This window comes from Bufo gargarizans, chromosome 1 (genome assembly GCF_014858855.1).
Source record: "Bufo gargarizans isolate SCDJY-AF-19 chromosome 1, ASM1485885v1, whole genome shotgun sequence".
In the NCBI taxonomy this organism is placed as follows: Eukaryota; Metazoa; Chordata; class Amphibia; order Anura; family Bufonidae; genus Bufo; species Bufo gargarizans.
This window is the reverse complement of record NC_058080.1, coordinates 482,359,657-482,381,268: the sequence shown is the minus strand read 5'-3', so window position 1 is coordinate 482,381,268 and position 21,612 is coordinate 482,359,657. Positions and strand designations below refer to the sequence as shown.

The 21,612-nt window shown below is 42.1% G+C and overlaps 1 protein-coding gene across 2 annotated transcripts in view; it reads right to left on the bottom strand.

The window, feature by feature from the left end:
- The window catches only part of FRMD3 (FERM domain containing 3), a 268,375-nt gene that overhangs the window by 25,840 nt on the left and 220,923 nt on the right, over positions 1 to 21,612 (bottom strand). For both annotated transcript variants that reach the window (XM_044273781.1, XM_044273788.1), the window contains exons 8-12: positions 17,829 to 17,917; positions 15,472 to 15,535; positions 7,068 to 7,156; positions 5,215 to 5,289; positions 2,747 to 2,815 (exon numbers count right to left, since the gene is read on the bottom strand). In XM_044273781.1, the coding sequence (XP_044129716.1) occupies positions 2,747 to 2,815; positions 5,215 to 5,289; positions 7,068 to 7,156; positions 15,472 to 15,535; positions 17,829 to 17,917 (386 nt within the window). The remainder of the gene's footprint in view (positions 1 to 2,746; positions 2,816 to 5,214; positions 5,290 to 7,067; positions 7,157 to 15,471; positions 15,536 to 17,828; positions 17,918 to 21,612) is intronic.

The window sequence follows — 21,612 nt, the reverse complement described above, 5'->3', positions numbered from 1 at the left end:
TTGACACTGTTTTATTATTTTTTCTTACGGTGTTCACCCGAGTGGTTAGGTCATGTGATATTTTTATAGAGCTGTTTTTTACGGACGCGGCAATACCAAATATGTCTATTTTATTTTAGGGTTTATTTTTATTTTTTCTATTTTTAATTTTTTTTTTATTCCCTACTTGGGGAATTTTTTTTTTTACATGTGAAACCTTTTTATTTTATTTTTTCAATACTTTATTTTTTTATTTTTTATTTTACACTTTTCGTCCCCCATAAGGTCATACAAGACCTCTGGGGGACATTTACTTCACTTTTTCTTTGTTTTTTCACTGTTGATTTCTCCTGTAACTGGGGTTGACATAGTAGCCCCAGTTACAGGAGAAATGCACCCCCCCCCCCCCCCAGAGAGGCGATACAGCGCAATACAGCGCTGTACAGCCTCAGTGCAGGGCTGATCGATGTCTCTGAAAGACCTCACACAGCTCCTGCACTCTCCGGTCCCGGCGATCACATGACCACCGGGCCGGAACAGGAAGCGCATAGCGCTTCCTGCTCTGCATACACAGCGCTCGGTGAGCGCTGTGTATACAGCGATCTAGAAGGCAGGGACACCTGGAAACTGTCCCTGCCTTCTCTCTGGGTTGCCCTGCTGTCACTGACAGCGGGCAACCCGATCAGCAGCTGCACGATGAGCGTGCAGCTGCAGTTTCTGAACGGACGTTTTAAAACGTCCATTCAGAAATAGAGATCCACCTCCCGGACGTTTATATCCTATGGGCGGACGGGAGGTGGTTAAGTGCTAAAAATAAAGTATTACCATTTCTATTTTTGAAAGCATTCTTATTCTGCAGCATTTTTTACACACCTGCCTAAAACGTTTGCACGGTACTTTACATTAACAAAAAATATATACTGCAAAAAGGCCAGGCCCTGTGCTGGCGGTGGATCTGCCGAAGTTATGTAGAGGCGCCGGCCTCTACATAACTTTGGCAGATCCACCGCCGCCTCTAAATCTATGCCAGCTCCCTTGCTAGCGTAGATTTAGACCATTTTCTACGCCTAAAACAGGCGTAGAAAATGATGAATGAGACGGGCTTGCCCATTCCTCACCACACCCACTTTTGTAGACCTGGCATGAGCGGGGAAAAGTTACAGCTTGCAGCGCAAAGAATCTAATATAGATGTATTTCTGTTAGTAAATAAATCCCATAGACTTCAATTGTTCTGAAAACTGTTTTCACTGTCGTGTGAATATAGCCTTAGTCAATTTCATCACCATCCGCTTTAGGCTTTGTTCATATCACATCTGTGAACTCGTGATGCACACTGTAAATGTATCTATAGAGCTCCATTTACCCAATGGTTCCCAAAAGGGATAGAATAGTGTAGAAGACCATGCTATTGCATACAGAGAATAATAAACCAAGGAGAACTTATTGACAATGTATGCCACTGTACGCCAGTACACAGCTATACATTGCAGTATTTCGTTTCGGAGATAATCGTCAGGAGGTTATTCCATGGAAGAATCAAACATAATATGAACAGAACCTTTCTGTGATGACCTTTGGGTTCAAGACTGCAGATTTCTGTCCTCCATGTCAAACTAAGCTCAGTAATCTACTCAGGACCAGTTAAATGGAAGATGTAATCAGAAAACAACCTATTGTTTAAATCAGACTTTTATATTAAACATATTTTTCTAGAATCTGGGTGATTGTTTTTTTTCCATAATACTTTCTATATTTAAAAAATCCTAAAATCATTAGGCCAAAAAATATGTCAAGACCTCCTGTTCTTTGAGATCCACAACATAGAGCACAGACACAATGCACAGGAGTGGACCTCATTAACTTATATGGGAGAATTTTCTAGGCATCCACTGTGACCTGTGCAGAGATTGGGAGGGAGTAGACGTTGTGATATCACCTAATGTGATATCTTTATATAAGTGATACCTGTCATTGCAATTCAGCCTATGATGATAATGATGCGGCTACTGAAAAGTCTTGACATATTATTAGGCGTAGAAGCCAGTGTGAAAACGGAACAATTTTAGTTTTAGTTTTTTTTTTAAGATAGATATGTAAATAGTGAAATGGAAAATTCTAATGAAAATCACCAGAATAAAAAAAAAACGATGTTTAACGTAAAAATGCACTCTAAGGCTACTTTCACACTTGCGTTCAGAGCGGATCCGTCTCAGACGGATCCGCTCATATAATGCAGACGGTGGATCAGTTCAGAACGGATCCGTCTTCATTATATTGTAAAAAAAAAATTAAGTCTGAAAGTAGCCGCAGACGGATCCGTCCAGACTTTACATTGAAAGTCAATGGGGGACGGATCCGTTTGAAAATTGAGCCATAGTGTGTCATATTCAAACGGATCCGTCCCCATTGACTTACATTGTAAGTCTGGACGGATCCGCCTGCCTCCGCACGGCCAGGCGGACACCCGAACGCTGCAAGCAGCGTTCAGGTGTCCGCCTGCTGAGCGGAGCGGAGGCTGAACGCTGCCAGACTGATGCATTCTGAGCGGATCCGCATCCATTCAGACTGCATCAGGGCTGGACGGAAGCGTTCGGGGCCGCTTGTGAGCCCCTTCAAACGGAACTCACAAGCGGACACCCGAACGCTAGTGTGAAAGTAGCCTTATACAATAGGTCATTTTCTGGTAATACATTCCCTAGATCTGGCAGTAGACTTTGATCTACTGGTTGCCTACCTGGGTATTAGGTTATCATTACCACATATTACCTGTGAACTTCTGGTGGGTCCCTCTGGATTTTTGAGCTTGCCTCTACAACTTCTTTTGCAACTTTCCCACTGAATATGAACATAAGTAAAAGACTGTGAATACATACCCAGGGCATTTTTAAGGTTGAATCCATTTTGCAAACAAACTATGGGCCTTACACACAAAATGACAACCGTTTATATCATCATCAAGGTTCAGGGTGTCACAATTCCCTCCAGAAGCATACATTTACTGTACATGGAAACCCTTACAGTACCCTTGTTTTTACAGAATATGGCAGCAAAGTAGATCCAGCAGGACGGGCAGATTAAAGCGTTCTCTGATTTCTACTCAGATTTATGTGAATACATTGTGTGGCAGAGGACATTTTAATCTACAGTGCTATAATAATGATAAAAATGAACTTGAACTCTGAAACATTTGTCCTCCATATAGTACAAAATAGATGCCCAGACAGATTCATCCTGATGGTACGGCAATTCCTTGATGGTATGGCGGCTCATCCCTGTCACAAATGGCATGAAACAAGGGTGCGTGCTCGCACCAACCCTGTTCAGCATGTTTTCAGACATGTTGTCAGATGCCTTTTAGAACAGTTCACTGGGAATCAATCTGAGGTATAGAATTGATGGGAAACTGTTCAACCTACGAAGACTCCAGGCTGTCACGAAGGTAAAGGAGACTTCGCGAGTTTCTTTTTGCTGACTATTGTGCCCTTAATGCGGAATCAGAGCAAGTAATGGAAGCCAGTATGGACAAATTTGCAGCAGCATGTGACAACTTTGGCCTCATCATTAACGCAAAGAAAACCAAAGTAATGTACCAGCCAGCTCCGAAAGCCCAATATCAAGAACCTACCATCACAGTGAAAGGACAGAAGCTTCATGCAGTGGACCAATATATGTATCTTGGCAGTAGCCTCTCCCTCTCAACATTAGGAAACAGTAGTGCAGTATCTGATTTGCTGCCATCTGGTGGTCACATTGCACATTACAATCATTCTTAAAACATACACTGACATTTTAGGCAATATACACTCACCTAAAGAATTATTAGGAACACCGTACTAATACGGTGTTGGACCCCCTTTTGCCCTCAGAACTGCCTTAATTCTACGTGGCATTGATTCAACAAGGTGCTGATAGCATTCTTTAGAAATGTTGGCCCATATTGATAGGATAGCATCTTGCAGTTGATGAAGATTTGAGGGATGCACATCCAGGGCACGAAGCTCCCGTTCCACCACATCCCAAAGATGCTCTATTGGGTTGAGATCTGGTGACTGTGGGGGCCATTTTAGTACAGTGAACTCATTGTCATGTTCAAGAAACCAATTTGAAATTATTCGAGCTTTGTGACATGGTGCATTATCCTGCTGGAAGTAGCCATCAGATGGGTACATGGTGGTCATGAAGGGATGGACATGGTCAGAAACAATGCTCAGGTAGCCCGTGGCATTTAAACGATGGCCAATTGGCACTAAGGGGCCTAAAGTGTGCCCAGAAAACATCCCCCACACCATTACCACCACCACCAGCCTGCACAGTGGTAACAAGGCATGATGGATACATGTTCTTCTGTTTACGCCAAATTCGGACTCTACCATTTGAATGTCTCAACAGAAATCGAGACTCATCAGACCAGGCAACATTTTTCCAGTCTTCAACTGTCCAATTTTGGTGAGCTCGTGCAAATTGTAGCCTCTTTTTCCTATTTGTAGTGGAGATGAGTGTTACCCGGTGGGGTCTTCTGCTGTTGTAGCCCATCCGCCTCAAGGTCGTGCGTGTTGTGGCTTCACAAATGCTTTGCTGCATACCTCGGTTGTAACAAGTGGTTATTTCAGTCAACGTTGCTCTTCTATCAGCTTGAATCAGTCGGCCCATTCTCCTCTGACCTCTAGCATCAACAAGGCATTTTCGCCCACAGGACTGCCGCATACTGGATGTTTTTCCCTTTTCACACCATTCTTTGTAAACCCTAGAAATGGTTGTGCGTGAAAATCCCAGTAACTGAGCAGATTGTGAAATACTCAGACCGGCCCGTCTGGCACCAACAACCATGCCACGCTCAAAATTGCTTAAATCACCTTTCTTTCCCATTCTGACATTCAGTTTGGAGTTCAGGAGATTGTCTTGACCAGGACCACAACCCTAAATGCATTGAAGCAACTGCCATGTGATTGGTTGACTAGATAATCGCATTAATGAGAAATAGAACAGGTGTTCCTAATAATTCTTTAGGTGAGTGTATATGCAGGCTGACACACATGATTATACTTTTGATAAAGTGGGTAACAAGGATAGAAACACAGGTATTGATAGAGGAATACAAAGCTTAATTGTCATGTATAATAATAATAATTTTAATGTTTATATGAGAAGAGGGAACAAGAAAGAAGGAATCTGGCTGATTGAGCACTCGTTCTGAAGTGACTGCATAAGAAATATGATCAATTCAAACTACTTACCAATAACGATACCGGCTCCCCTTAAAAAATATATTGCTACTAGTCACTCTTTTTACTTGACTTGATTTTGCATACCTAAAAAAAAAAAAAAAAAAAAAAAAAAAATCAAAAAAATATCTATCTTTTAAAATGAATGGCAAAATTATTATGAAAATGTATGTCACTGTATTCAAACACCCAAAACATTAAATGCCCTTAGAGTACTTCAGTCATTTAGAAATTAGAGCAGCAGCCAAAATAAATAGACACATAGACAGACAGATAGATATTAGATAGATAGATGATAGATTGATAGATAGATAGATAGATAGATAGATAGTAGAAAGATAGATAGATAGATGTCAGACAGACAGATAGATAGATGATAGATAGAGCGATAGATAGTAGAAAGATAGATAAATAGATAGATAGATAGATAGATAGATAATACAAATATAGAAAGGTAGATAGAATGAGATAGATGTCAGACAGACAGATAGATAGATGATAGATAGAGCGATAGATAGTAGAAAGATAGATAAATAGATAGATAGATAGATAGATAGATAGATAATACAAATATAGAAAGGTAGATAGAATGAGATAGATAGACTTGGCATTTTCATGTTTTGCTGTGACAGTAAAAGATCAGTCATACTGGATGACACTTTTATATCATTTTCTCAAAATAAAAAAAGATAATTTTGTCAGCAAGTTGAATCAATAATGACAATTCTACGAAAAGGTTACATTCAATATGGCTGTATATTCTGCTGTAAAAAATGTCATAAGAAAACAGAAAAATGTCATTATCTCAATAAGTAAATAAAATAAGATTCAAAAACTTCTGATGTACTAGTATTATATTAGATAGATAGATATGAGATAGATAGATATGAGATAGACAGATAGATAAGATAGATTCCCCAAAATGTCAAATAAATCCAAAGTATTACTCAAATCCTCCATCACTTCCTCCCTCAGTGGATTATATGGAACAGCTGACCACCTCCGGAAGGAAGAATTCGTCTGCCGTTCATCTGGCCCCATTTTTCCAGGGTCTACTTATACTTGTAATCCCCTACAAGCCCCTCTTTGTTATATTTTACTTTTCCTTTCCTCTCTTTACCCACTGCTCCCCTATCTATCCGCTTAGGTCTTCTTCCTCTTCTGCATATTTTAAACTGGTATTAGAGTGTCAGAGAACAAAGTTAAAGGGGTTTTCCAGAATTTTAATATTGCTGACCTATCCTCAGGATTGGTCGACAATATCAGATTGGCAGGGGTCTGAAACCCAGCACCCCCACTGATGAGCTGGTTGAAGGGAAGGACACACTCCCTGTGAGCGCTGCCTTCCCTTTACCATCGAAATCACAGAGGTGATCAGGTGTAATTACAAGCTGTCCCATTCACTTCTATAGAATGGCTGTGTAGTATACACTTGAATAAGAACGAGTCATGTCATAGAAGTGAATAGGACGGCTTGTAGTTACACAAACAACTTGCACGGAGCCTTCCTTTTCAACTAGCTGATCGGTAGGGGTGTCGGACCCCCGCCAATGTAATACTGATGACCTGATTGATCATCAATAATAAAATCCCAGAAAACCCCTTTAATAGGAAACTTTATTCTTTACTTCCAGTGGACAAAAATCTTTCTGGGTCATGTGACATGTGACTGTGACCAGTGAAGAGATTTTTTTTTTTTTCTATTTCCTACAAGTAATTAATGAAAGTCCTAAATGAATGGAAATTTATGTAGAAAATATATTGGAATATTTAATTACTTTTCATTATGCAAAAAAACATTTGTTTGTTGAATCTTGAATATCCCTATAAGATATGACTGCATTCAGACTCCAATAAGGACTCACTTGTAGAAGGCCTGATTTTCCACCCCACATTTCCACAGATGTTTACAGGCTGCTGGTGTTGAGGTATGATAGGTTAAAACAGTTTTTTTCTAGAAGTATAGAAGAAAAAAAGATCATAAATTGTCGTTAGATTTCACATGACCGATTATCCATTCTGCTGTGTTTTGGGGTGAACATCACCATCATATATTGTATAATCACTTTACATTCTATGTAATATTGTACTGCAGCTGAATTTGTGGGCTTACATTTGCCTTAATGTTTGATTTGTGAACACCCGAACACCCAGGACCCTTGCTAATCAACAGAAAAAGAAATGGCTTGCCTGATGCTTGGTCCCAAGTGAATGAATAGTAAAGGACTGCAGTATCAGGCACAGTGAAGAGGATGTAGTACTGTTTAGATAGGTGTATATAGAAGGTTTCATAAGCATTAGTGTTGAGCGAGCACTAAAGTGCTTGTGTGCTCGATTAGAACACTTTGCGATGCTTGGGTGTTCTACCGAGCATCTGAGCACAATGGAAGTCAACAGGAGAACCCCAGGCACCCCCTGCTCTGAAGGGGGGGGGGGGGGGCAGGACTCTAGTTTGGCTTAGGAGTCCCTGCTCTGACTCAATATATAGCTATATCCATATATGGAGTCAGTGCTTGGGGACACCCTAGTGTATTTAAATTAAATTTCTGAAAAGGTTCTACCGGGATTCAAACTCCCAAGCTTGTATATTAGAGGAAAGGACCTTATCCACTCAGCTATAAAGCTGAATGCTAAACTGTGTCAGAAAAACCTTATAGTACTTTCTGATTTAGTGAGTATTCCTATTCAACAGAAGACTTATTTTATATTTCTGTGCAGGTTAACATGTAGCTGTATAGTGTAGTGGTTAACGTCATGGCCTCTAATGTACAAGCTTGGGAGTTTGAATCCTAGCAGAAACATTTCAGAAACAGAGATTAACTTGTTAAGGGCCGGGCTCATTTTCACCTTAAGGATCAGGCCATTTTTTGCAAATCTGACTAGTGTCACTTTATGTGGTGATAACTTTAAAACGCTTTGACTTATCCAAGCCATTCTGAGATTGTTTTTTCGTCACATATTGTACTTCATGACACTGGTAAAATGGAGTAAAAAAAATTCATTTTTATTTATAAAAAAAATACAAAATTTACCAAAAATGTGCAAATTTCCAAGTTTAAATTTCTCTACTTCTATAATACATAGTGATACCTACAAATATAGTTATTACTTTACATTTCCCATATGTCTACTTCATGTTTGGATTATTTTGCGAATGACATTTTATTTTTTGGGGACGTTACAAGGCTTAGAAGTTTAGAAGCAAATCTTGAAATTTTTCTGAAATTTTCAAAAACCCACTTTTTAAGGACCAGTTCAGGTCTGAAGTCACTTTGTGAGGCTTACCGTACATAATAGAAACCACCCAATGACCCCATTCTAGAAACTACACCCCTCAAGGTATTCAAAACTGATTTTACAAACGTTGTTAACCCTTTAGGTGTTCCACAAGAGTTAATGGAAAATGGAGATAAAAATACAGAATTTCGATTTTTTTTTTTTCTGCTAATTTTTTATTTTAATCCATTTTTTCCAGTAACAAAGCAAGGGTTAACAGCCAAACAAAACTCAATATTTATTGCCCTGATTCTGCAGTTTGCAGAAACACCCCATATGTGGCCGTAAACTACTGTACGGGCACACGGTAGGGAGTAGAGGGAAAGGTGCGCCGTGTGGTTTTTGGAAGGCAGATTATGCTGGACTGGTTTATTTACACCATGTCCTATTTGAAGCCCCTCCTTATGCACCCCTAGAGTAGAAACTCCATAAAAGCGACACCATCTAAGAAACTACACCCCTGAAGGTATTCAAAACTGACTTTACAAACGTTGTTAACCCTTTAGGTGTTCCACAAGAGTTATTGGCAAATGGAGATGAAATTTCAGAATTTTTGGGCAAACTTCTCCTCTCGAAAGGGTGAACCGATGGCATATTTTAATTTTAGACCAAATCGTCATAATGACTGGGAGTAGATTAAGTTGAACATAATCCTGAATATTAGCGGAGATAGTTATCCCCAAGTACTTCATAGAATCCTCGACCCCCAGGTCCAGAGGTAGATTCTCCACTGACCATTGTGGCTTATCTATAGGGAGGAGGGTGGTTTTGGACCAGTTTACCTCCAGGCCCGAAAACCTGGAGTACGATTCTACAATCTCCATAACTTTTGGCAGGGTAGTATTGGTCTGTTGCATGAAGAACAGAATATCGTCTGCATATAGAGAAATCCGATCATGATCTCCCGCAGTCCCAAATCCAAGAACACCCGAGTCCTGTATGATTTTTATAGCCAAAGGCTCAATATATATATTAAATTGGAGTGGCGAGAGGACATCCTTGGCGGGTGCCTCTCTTCAACATAAAACTCCTGGTCAGGGTCCAATTAATCCTGAGCTTGGCTGAACGGGATTTGTAAAGCAGACGGACCATGGCTATGAACCTTGGACCAAATCCCATTCTTCCCATCACCCTCCAGAGGAAGCTCCACTCGACCCTGTTAAAGGCCTTCGTGGCATCTAACGACAGGATCGAGCGGGCAGTCCCCCCGGAGGATTGAATGTTAGCAAACAAGCGATGTATATTATAATGGGTACCCCTCCCAGGCATAAACCTATTTTGGTCTGAGTGAATTAACGATGTGATCACCTTGGAAAGTCTATTGGCCAGGACCTTGGAGAGCAGCTTAATATCAGTGTTAAGTAAAGAAATAGGTCTATAAGCACCCATCTCCAAAATATCTTTATTTTTTCTTAGAATTAGAAATATCAGTGCTTCATACATGGAGGTCGGGAGGCCCTCTCCCTGCAACCCCTTTGTAAATACTTCTGAAAGATACGGGAGGACTATATCCCCATATTTCCTGTAGAATTCATATGGAAGGCCATCCAGCCCCGGGGGCGAACTACCCGATATTGACCCAAGGGTCAAATGGATCTCCTGGACGGTAATCTCCCTCTCCAGGAGGCTCCTCTGGATTTCTGACAGGAAAAGAAAGACCATCCAGATATGCGTCCATGGATAGTTAAGCAACAAGAGAATAGGAGGAAGGAACTAGCATTCGTGGGCCTGATGGTAGGATCGTGCGAGATTTGGAGGGTATAGCTGAGGTCTTTTGGGAATACTTTTTGCAGCGGTTTCCAGGGCGACTCCTTCTGTGCCGGACAGCCTCGTGGACGCGTACCAGAACTAAAATTTTTGGCAAATTTCCCATTTTAATCCATTTTTTCCAGTAACAAAGCAAGGGTTAACAGCCAAACAAAACTCAATATTTATTGCCCGGATTCTGTACTTTGCAGAAACACCCCATATGTGGCTGTAAACTACTGTACGGGCACATGGTAGGGTGTAGAGGGAAAGGTGCGCCGTGTGGTTTATGGAAGGAAGATTTTGCTGGACTGGTTTATTTACACCATGTCCCATTTGAAGCCCCCCTGATGCACTCCTAGAGTATAAACTCCATAAAAATGACCCCATCTAAGAAACTACACCTCTCAAGGTATTCAAAACTGATTTTACAAATGTTGTTAACCCTTTAGGTGTTCCACAAGAGTTATTGGCAAATGGAGATGAAATTTAAGAATTTTAATATTTTGGCAAATTTTCCATTTTAATCAATTTTTTTGAGTAAAAAAGCAATGGTTAACAGCCAAACAAAACTCAATATTTATTGCCCTGATTCTGTAGTTTGCAGAAACACCCCATATGTGGCCGTAAACTACTGTATGGGCACACGGTAGGGCGTAGAGGGAAAGGTGCGCCGTGTGGTAGAGTAGAAACTCCATAAAAGTGACCCAATTTTGGAAACTCTGGGATAAGGTGGCAGTTTTGTTGGGAGTATTTTTAGGGTACACATGATTTTTGGTTGCTCTATATTACATTTTTGTGAGGCAAGGTTACCAAAAATAGAAATTCAGAAATGTCATCTCCATTTGCCATAAACTGTTGAGGAACACCTAAAGGGTTAATAAAGTTTGTAAAATCTGTTTTGAATACCTTGTGGGGTGTAGTTTCTTAGATAGGGTCACTTTTATGGAGTTTCTACTCTAGGGGTGCATCAGGGGTTCCTCAAATGGGACATGGTGCCAGAAAAAAGGCCATCAAAATCTGCCTTCCAGAAACCATACAGCGTTTCTTTCCTTCTGCGCCCTGCGGTTTGGTCATACAGCAGTTTACGACCACATATGGGGTGTTTCTGTAAACTGCAGAATCAGGGTAATAAATATTAAGTTTTGTTTGGCTGTTAACCCTTGCCCTTTGTTACTGGAAAAAACGGTTTAAAATGGAAAATTTGCCCAAAAATTGCTGTTTTTGCACCGTTTATTTTTTTATTTTTTTTGACCGTGTTCATCTGAGGGGTTAGGTCATGGGGTATTTTTATAGAGCAGATTCTTACAGACCCGGCGATACCTAATATGTCTACTTTTTAATTTTTTTTAGGTTTTACACTATATTATCCTTTTATAAACAAAAAATAACATTTTAGTATCTCCATAGTCTAAGAGTCATTTTTTTAAAAAGTTTTTAGCCGATTATCTTAGGTAGGGGCTCATTTTTTGCGAGATGAGAGGACGGTTTTATTGGCACTATTTTGGGGGGCATGTGACTTTTTGATCTCTTGCTATTACACTTTTTGTGATGCAGGGTGACAAAAAAAATACCTTTTTTTGCACAGTGTTCATCTGAGGGGTTAAGTCATGGGGTATTTTTATAGAGCAGATTCTTACGGACGCGCCGATACCTAATATGTCTATGTCTTTTTAAAATTTATTTTAGTTTTACAAAATAATATTTTTGAAAAAAATAATTTTTGTTTTAGTGTCTCAAGTCTGAGAACCATAGTTTTTTCCCGATTGTCAGTGGCTAAATGGAATTAAAATTGGGGAAAGGGAATATAAATTTAGTACTCCATGGAAGTGTGGTACTCCCTAAAGCAACCAATAATGCAGAGGCCCGGATGATCGGGGCACGTGTCACACTGAGTGGTGGTGTCCTTCCGTATCCCCCTCCTGTTACACACTTTTTTGGGGACCGTCCCTTCTTTCCAGTATGGTGGACCACACCTGGAAAGTGTTGGCCAGGGACGATCCAGGCGCCTCCAGTTCCTGAGGTACTCCGGCCTGCTCTTTCCCGGTCCGAAAAGATCAGGGCCTTGAGGACTGCCTCATAGAACTGCAGGAATTTCCCTGTGTTGCCAGCGCTCCGGGACAGCACAAAAGAGTTGTACAAGGCAACCTGTACCAAGTAGACCGCAACTTTTTGTACCATGCCTGGGTTTTGCTCATGGCATTATATGGCTTGAGGACTTGATCAGAGAGATCAACTCCTCCCATATACCGATTGTAGTTGACGATCCAATCGGGCTTGAGGACCGTTGCCGCGGTACCTCGCACAGGGACAGGGGTGATGCCGTTACCGTGAATTGTGGACAGTACAAGGACATCCCTCTTGTCCTTATATCTGACCAGCAACAGGTTTCCACTGGTAAGGGCACAGGTGTCACCCCTGGGGATAGGTACCTGGAGGGGGTGGGTAGGGAGGCCGCGTTGATATTTCCGCACGGTCCCACAAGCGGACGTAGATCTGGCGGCGAGGGACTGAAACAAGGGGATACTAGTATAAAAGTTATCCACGTACAGGTGGTAACCTTTATCTAGCAGTGGGTGCATAGGGTCCCACACAAGTTTCCCGCCAACACCCAGAGTGGGAGGACATTCTGGGGGTTGAATATGGGAATCTCGCCCCTCGTACACACAAAACTTGTAAGTGTACCCTGAGGTACTCACACAAAGTTTGTACAGCTTCACGCCATACCTCGCCCACTTAGAGGGAACATATTGTCGGAAAAGGAGTCTCCCCTTGAAAGCAATGGTACATCCAAAAATTTGGCATAATGCAGGCATTTCCGGATGGCCTCAAACCGGGCATGTGTCATGGCCGTACTGTAAAGTGGGGTCTGGTAGAGGACGTCCCCACTCCAGTAATGCCTGACACTAGGTTTTTTTACTAGGTTTTTTGACTAGGCCCATGTGCAGAACGAGGCCCTAATCTCGGCTGCACTGACTGGAGTCCAGCCACTGGCCCTAGCCAAAAAGGAGCCCGGGTGTTGAGCAATGAACTGTGGGGCGTACAGGTTCATTTTCTCCACCATCAGGTTCACAAAGGGGTCACTGAAAAAAAGACTAAAATAGTCATATTCAGTGAAGCCCACTGTGGGAATCTGGATTCCTGCTTGGCCAACAAAATCAGGAATCACAGGCTCAAAATGCTCTGGGGTACACCAAATAAGTTCACCGGTAGGGGGCTCAGGAGGACTTATCTGGTGGGCCGGAAAACTAGTTCGAGCCCCAGAGCTGCTCGTACTAGTGTGGGCCACAGGGTCCCTAGCATGGCGGTCCCCTTGCTCCGCCGCCTTGGGGGCTCATCATCATCGCTAGATAATGAGGAGGACAGGGATGACAAAAGGAAAGTGGGGTCATCCTCGTCATCGTATGCCTCCTCGGCCGAGAACGTCTGGCGGGCCATAAGGGGGAGTGTGTGTGTGCGGACTTTGCCCTACCCCTAACAGAAAAAAAAGATTCAAATGTGCTGATCAGCGGTACGAAGCTGATCGGCGGTGAGGTGGGCGATGTGCTAACAGTGGCCGGACGCTAAGAGTGCCGGCCAGAGTGCCGACCACAGTCAGCACATGAAAAAATTTGTGTGGGTGGGGGTTAAGCTGCAGCACCCCTGGGATGTCTAGGGTCACACAGCTATGTGCTGTGGACCCCAAACACCCGATCCGGTGCTACAACCCAATAAAAAAACTTTTTTTTCCCCCCCCTAACTCACCCTCACTATCCCTGCCTAATCTACCTCTCCCTACCTCACCAAAAAACACAGATTTGTGCCTGATGGCACAAAAAAAACCTCACACAACAGCCAGGCTCCTCTCTCTGCCGCTCCACGGACCAGTATGAGCGGGGAGAGGAGCTCCGGCAATTCAAAACTGCCACTCCACCCGCCCACTTGCCCAGCCGACCAATCAGCAGCGATCCTGAGAGGTGAATCGCAGGACGGTGATTGGTGGTGTATTATCACACCACCGATCACCGTCCTATTCTGGGTTATCGAGTCACTAGAGACCCAAATAACCCAGAAACGCAGCAAACCGCAGGTCTAAATTGACCTGCGGTTTGCTGCGATCGCCGACACAGGGGGGTTACAGGACCCCCCTGGGCATTGACCCAAGGTGCCTGCTCAATTAGTAATAAGTGATGGCCAGTTTGCAGTGTTCGCCAGCGAACACATGCAGGCTGCCATCTTTAGTAGGGTTAGACTCACCCGTCCGGCGATGCACAGGTAAGGCTCTATTCACACGTCCGCAACGTGTCTTGCGGATCCACGGATCCGCAAAACACGGAAAGCGGCAATGTGCTTTCCGCATTTTGTGGACCGCACATTGCTGGCACTAATAGAATATGCCTGTTCTTGTCCGCAATTGCGGACAATAATAGGACATGTTCTATTTTTTTGCGGAACTGAAGTGCGGACCCAAAAGTGCGGATCCGCAATTCCGTGTCCGGGCAGCACATAGTAATGAATGGGTCCACAATTTTGCGGAACGAAATTGCGGACATGTGAATGGAGCCTAAGCCCTTACCTGTGCCTCTGCCGCGAGCCAGTCTGAAATCAAATGCGGTCATCGGGAGCAGGCAGTTCCGAGAACAGCCGCAGGGGGCCTTCATCGGGCTGTTCTCGGAACTGCCTGCTCCCGGTGACCGCATTTGTTTTCAGACCAGCTCGCGGCACAGGCACAGGTAAGGGCTTACCTGTGCATCGCCGGACGAGTGAGTCTAACCTTACTAAAGATGGCAGCCGCATGTGTTTGCTGGCGAACGCTGCGAACTGACCATCACTGTTAGTAATTACACATTTATTTTGTACCATTCATTTTTTACAATGACTAAAAACATATAAATTTAATTTAGTTTCTATTTCTAAAATGTACCTGCCGGGATTTGAACTCACAACCCCATTAGAGGCAAGAAGCTTAACCACTGGGCTATACAACCAAATGATAAACTGTGCTGGAAAAACCTCCTAGTAGTTTCTAAAGTACTAAGTATTCCTATACAGAAGGAATACTTACTGATACAGAAATTACCATGAGGTTTTTACAGCACAGTTTATCATTGGGCCGGTATCCGCGTTTTGCGGATCCGCAATTTGCAGACCACAAATCACTATGGTCGTCTGGATAAGCCCTAATCATGAATGCACATCAATCCAGCTATATTGTACAAAAGACTGTAGAAGTATGCCAGGAAATTGTAGATGATGTAGCGTTCCTACCTCCTTCTGCATTACAACAACGTGGAACGTTTTCCCATCAAATTTCATTTTGCAGATATCCGGCCTGTAAAACATATGAAGGCATTGTGAGCCACAGATGACAGGAATGACTCTCATTATACTGCTTTCCATTTAAAGGTGCACGGCAGCCGGCCCTTTTCTTATGTCATTTATCTGCTGTCTACACTGGACATTATGTCCAATATACGAGACAAACAATATGCCATTCTCAGAAGGGAAAGCAACATGTGTTGATTATATTGCTCTCCATCCAAGATACAGAGAACAGTTTGTGACCGTCCACTCAAACACTTAGTGAAGGAAACTATGAAACTTAAGCTATTCTTTTAAACTTTGACTTTGATTTGAGCTTTTATTTCTGCCTCTACTTACAAGACCTAATGTAAGAACTTATTCACACTGGCACTGAGCCTGTACAGCTCCTTTAGTACAGAGTCATACAACCCTCATACACTGCTGTACAGGCTCTGAGTGACTCTAGAGAAGGAGAATACCTACGCATGCATACAGTATCCATATGAAATTGGTACAGTAGACAGCTCATGTACGTCTATTGCAGCTCTAGTAGAGCCATGTGCAAACAAGATCCCTGATGGAGGAACCACTGCTATGTCTAGGTTAGTTGCATGAGCATTTTATGATATGAACGTGATATAGCAGTGAATTCAAGTGATCTCATTGATTTAAGTAGCTGCAAACGACCAATAATTGTGCAGCAACCCACTGGGGCAGAGCTGTGAGGAGGATGAGAGTGGTAGTACTTCCACACTAGCGTTATTCTTTTCCGGTATAGAGTTCTGTCCTAGGGGCTCAATACCGGAAACGAAGGATCAATTTTATCCCCATGCAATCTGAATGGAGAGCAATCCGTTCAGGATGCATCAGGATGTCTTCAGTTCAGTCTTTTTGACTGTTCAGGACAGAGATAAAACCGCAGCATGCTACGGTTTTATCTCCGGACAAAAAAAAACTGAACACTTGCCTGAATGCCGGATCCGGCATTTTTTTCCATAGTAATATATTAGTGCCGGATCCGGCATGCGCAGACCGAAAAAAGGGTGAAAAAAATAAATGCCGGATCCGGCATTTCAATGCATTTGTGAGACGTATGCCATCAGTTGGCATACGTTTTGACGGATCCGACAGGCATACGTTTTGCCGGATCACTCTTTCGCAAGTGTGAAAGTACCCTTAACCACCAACATATATGACTGATGGTGTGATAGTTTTATTGCACAATTTACAATGGGTCCTGGTTGATTAAAAAATTATTTTTTAATCAAGTATGAGGCACTGAGGTTACACGTGGATAGGGCTTCCAATCTTGCTGTTACATTTCTCAGACTCTTTTTTACTGCAAGTTCATTGGATGCCCCAAAATTTCTTACTCGAAGCTAAAACCTAAACCCATATACAAAGTGTACATGCCATCATTGCTGTTGTTTTTGCTCCTTGCTACGTGTCCTATGACTGATAAACTCAATAAATTCTGTAATAATTCAAACATTTTGTAGGTTACTCAGATTTCCTTTGTATAATATTAGAGGTCACCTGAAAAGTACAACATTTTTTTAATGCCCTGGATTTCTGGGTATTTTTCTACAACCTGGAATATGCTTCCTAGCACCAGCACACACTTACAGAACTGGTTCCATTAGGACATCATGTTCACTTGCAGATGCCTCTAGCAGTCAGCTGCTATTGCTGGGGCAGCTCTGTGCGGCCACACATTTCAAATTCATGTAGTAGAGTCCTTTACCCTGGGTTCACACCTGAGCGTTTTACAGCGCGTTCCTACGCGCTGTAAAACGCATAACAGGCAAGAACCAATGATTCCCTATGGGAATGGTTCACACCTGGGCGTTTTACAGCGCGTACGATCGCGCTGTAAAACGCCCGACGCTTAAACAAGTACTTGAGCTTTTTTTCGGGCGTTTGTCGCGCGTTCCCGGCCATAGACTTTCGGGAACGCGCGACAATGGGCGTTCGCATGTCTCTGTATGCGCGATTGTAAACGCCGGTACAATCGCGCATACAGAGCGCTTGTTTCAGAACGCTCAGGTGTGAACCCAGCGTTAAAGCAGGAGCCGCTGTTTGCAATTGTCCTCCATGCTGACTTACAGAGGGTGGTCCAGAGCAACCCTCCATGACATTCATATCTTCTAGTAGAGCATATGGAGGCTTTTTTGTCTTTAGGGGACAACTCATTTATAGATTATCCATTGTCTCGCATTCTGTAACAATGCCTCTCTAGAAGAAAGGTCCTACAGATGTATTCACATTTTTCTTTGTCTTTCCTATCTATATCAATGGAAGACTATATAAAGTCTACTTACCATCTTATTAAGTGTATCCTCTTGTTACCCTGGAAAACCACAAACCCTGCAGCGGTATACCCAAGAAATGTTGTGGTCCCTGTAGAATCCTAAGAAGCGCAAGATATAGTAAGACAGAGTATTAGCATTTAGAAAATAACTTGTCTGCTTATGAACTTGTCTCCAGAGAGATAAGAAATCAGTAACGTTTATACAGTCTAAAGGGCTAAGTGCAACAGAGAGCCCCCTTCTTAACCCCTTCAACCCCAGGCCTGTTTTCACCTTCCTGCCCAGGCCATTTTTTGCAAATCTGACATGTGTCACTTTATGTGGCGATAACTTTAAAACGCTTTTACTTATCCAAGCCATTCTGAGATTGTTTTCTCATCACATATTGTACTTCATGACAGTGGTAAAAATAAGTTAAAAAAAACAAACATTTTTATTCATAAAAAAAAATACAAATTTCCAAATTTCAATTTCTCTACTTTTATAATAGATAGGAACGCCATATGTTTTTGGAAGGCAAATTTAGCTGAACTGGTTTTTAGATGCCATGTCCGATTTGAAGTACCCCCGATGCACCCCTATAGTAAAAACTCAAAAAAGTGACCACATATTGGAAACTGTGGGATAAGGTGCCAGTTTTATTGGTACTATTTTGGGGTACATATGATTTTTTTATTGCTCTATATTAAGTTTTTTGTGAGGCAAGGTAACAAAAAAAGTTGATGTTTTGGCACCGTTTTTATTTTTACAGCGTTTAACCGAAGGATTAGGTCATGTGACTTTTTTATAGAGCAGATAGTTATGCACATGGCAATACCTAATATGTCTACTTCTTATTTATTTAAGTTTTACACAATAATAGCATTTTTGTAACCGAAACAATGATACTTTAGAGTCTCATAGTCTGAGAGACATAGCTTTTTTTTATTTTTTGACCGATTCTCTCAGGTAGGGTCTCATTTTTTGCGGGATGAGGTGACGGTCTGATTGGTACTATTTTGGGGGGCATACGCCTTTTTGATCACTTGCTGTTGCAATTTTTATGATGTAATGTGACAAAAATGGCTTTTTTTTAGATTTTAATTTTTTTTACGGTGTTTATCTGAGTGGTTAGGTCATGTGATATTTTTATAGAGCTTTTTGTTACGGACGTGGTGATACCTAATATGTATACTTTTTTTTTTCACTTTAGCACAATAATAGCAGTTTGGAAGCAAAAAATAATCATATTTTAGTGTCTCATAGTCTGAGAGCCATAGCTTTTTTATTTTTTGACCGATTCTCTCAGGTAGGGTCTCATTTTTTTGCGGGATGAGGTGATGGTCTGATTGGTACAATTTTGGGGGGCATACGCTTTTTTTATCACTTGCTGTTGCAATTTTTGTGCTGTAATGTGACAATTTTTTTTTATTTTTTTACGGTGTTAACCTGAGTGGTTAGGTCATGTGATATTTTTATACAGCTGTTTGTTACGAATGTGGAGATACCTCGTATGTATACTCTTTTTTTTCCACTTTAGCACAATAATAGCAGTTTAGACATTTAAAAAAATGATGTTTTAGTGTCTCCATGTTCTGAGAGCTATAGTTTTTTTTATTTTTTGGGCGATTGTCTTAGGTAGGGGCTCATTTTTTGCGGGATGAGGTGACGGTTTTATTGATACCATTTTGGGGGGCATACGCCTTTTTGATCGCTTGGTGTTGCACTTTTTGTGATGTAATGTGACAAAAATAGCTTTTTTTACACAGTTTTTATTTTTTTAATGGTGTTTATCGGACAGGGTGGATCATGTGATATATTTATAGAGCCGGTCATTACGGACGCGGCGTTACCTAATATGTGTGGGTTTTTTGTTTTTTTTTCTGTTTTTTTATTATAAAATAAGGGGAAAGGGGCGTTTCTTTTTTACTTTATTAATTTTATTACTTTATTAATTTTATTAAAAACTTTTTTTTTTTTTTTTTTACTTTACTTTATTTATGACATTCACTTTTGGGGGTCTGATCCCCTCTGCAATGCATTACAATACATCTGCATTGTAATGCATTGCCTGTTAGTGTATGACACTGAGTCATACACTAACAGGTTGCCTAGGAGACCCAGCCTGAGGCTGGATCTCCTCGGCTCTCCTAGAAGGCAGTTCCCGATGCCGTGCACGGCATCGGGCTGCCTTGTGTTGCATCGGGTCCCCGCCACAGCAGCGCGGGGACTCAATGTGATCGTTCACCCGACACAAACCTCTTCTATATCGCGGTCAGCGCGGACCACGGCATAGAAAGGATTAATCCACCAGCATCGGCTTTTACAGCGATGCCGGCGTATACAGCAGGGGCCCGGCTACCACGGACTGCCGGGTCCCTGCAGTGATCGCGCGTGCACCGCTCCGGTGCCCACCCGATCACTATGATGTACTATTACGTCAAATTGCGGGAACTCAGTGGTTCCCATGACGTAACAGTACGTCAAAGGTCAGGAAGGGGTTAAAGGGGTTGTCCGGGTTCAGAGCTGAACCTGGACATACTCTTATTTTCACCCAGGCAGGCCCCCTGAGGCTAAATCACGCAGGGCACGGGCTCTTTTGTTTATCATAACACACTGCCGGGCGGAAACTTCCGCCCGGCAGTGTGTTTGGTGGTCACCGGCTCTGATGGATGGGCTTTAGCGCTGCCCTAGCCATTTTACTAGCTAGGGCAGCGCTAAATCCCGCCCATCAGTGCCGGTGACATCACCGGGCTTCCTGGCAGCCTCAAGGAGAGCCCCAGTACGTCACCAGATCTCTAAAAAATGCCTTTGCCCTGCGCGATTTAGCGCAGGGCAAAGGAGAGCATCGTAGCATGAACTGCTCCAATGCTCAAGTCAGGGTGGCTACCGGGGTGAAAATGGAGGTATGTCCGGGTTCAGCTCCGAACCCGGACAACCCCTTTATGCCAAATATGTCCTACAGGTGCGGGTCCTACCTCTAGGATGACACCTACTGTCATGAATGTGCAGAATAGTGCAGTTTAACCCCATAGGGACACAGCCTTATTTCACCTTAAGGACCAGGCCATTTTTTGCAAATCTGACCAGTGTCACTTTAAGTGCTGATAACTTTAAAACGCTTTGACTTATCCAGGCCATTCTGAGATTGTTTTTTCGTCACATATTGTACTTCATGACACTGGTAAAATGAAGTCCAAAAAAATTTTTTTTTTCACCAAAAATTTCTAAGTTTCAGTTTCTCTACTTCTGTAATACATAGTAATACCCCCAAAAATTGTGATGACTTTACATTCCCCATATGTCTACTTCATGTTTGAATTATTTTGGAAATGATATTTTATTTTTTGGGGATGTTACAAGGCTTAGAAGTTTAGAAGCAAATCTTGAATTTTTTCAGAAATTTACAAAAACCCAATTTTTAGGGACCAGTTCAGGTCTGAAGTCACTTTGCGAGGCTTACATGATAGAAACCACCCAAAAATGACCCCATCTAAGAAACTACAAACCTCAAGGTATTCAAAACGGATTTTACATACGTTGTTAACCCTTTAGGTGTTGCACAAGAGTTATTGGCAAATGGGGATGAAATTTGAGAATTTCATTTTTTTGTCTAATTTTCCATTTTAACCCATTTTTTCCACTAACAAAGCAAGGGTTAACAGCCAAACAAGACTGTATCTTTATTGCCCGCACTCTGCCGTTTACAGAAACACCCAATATGTGGCCGTAAACTACTGTACGGCCACACAGCGGGGCGTAGAGTGAAAGGTGCGCAGTTTGGTTTTTGGAAGGCAGATTTTGCTGGACTGGTTTA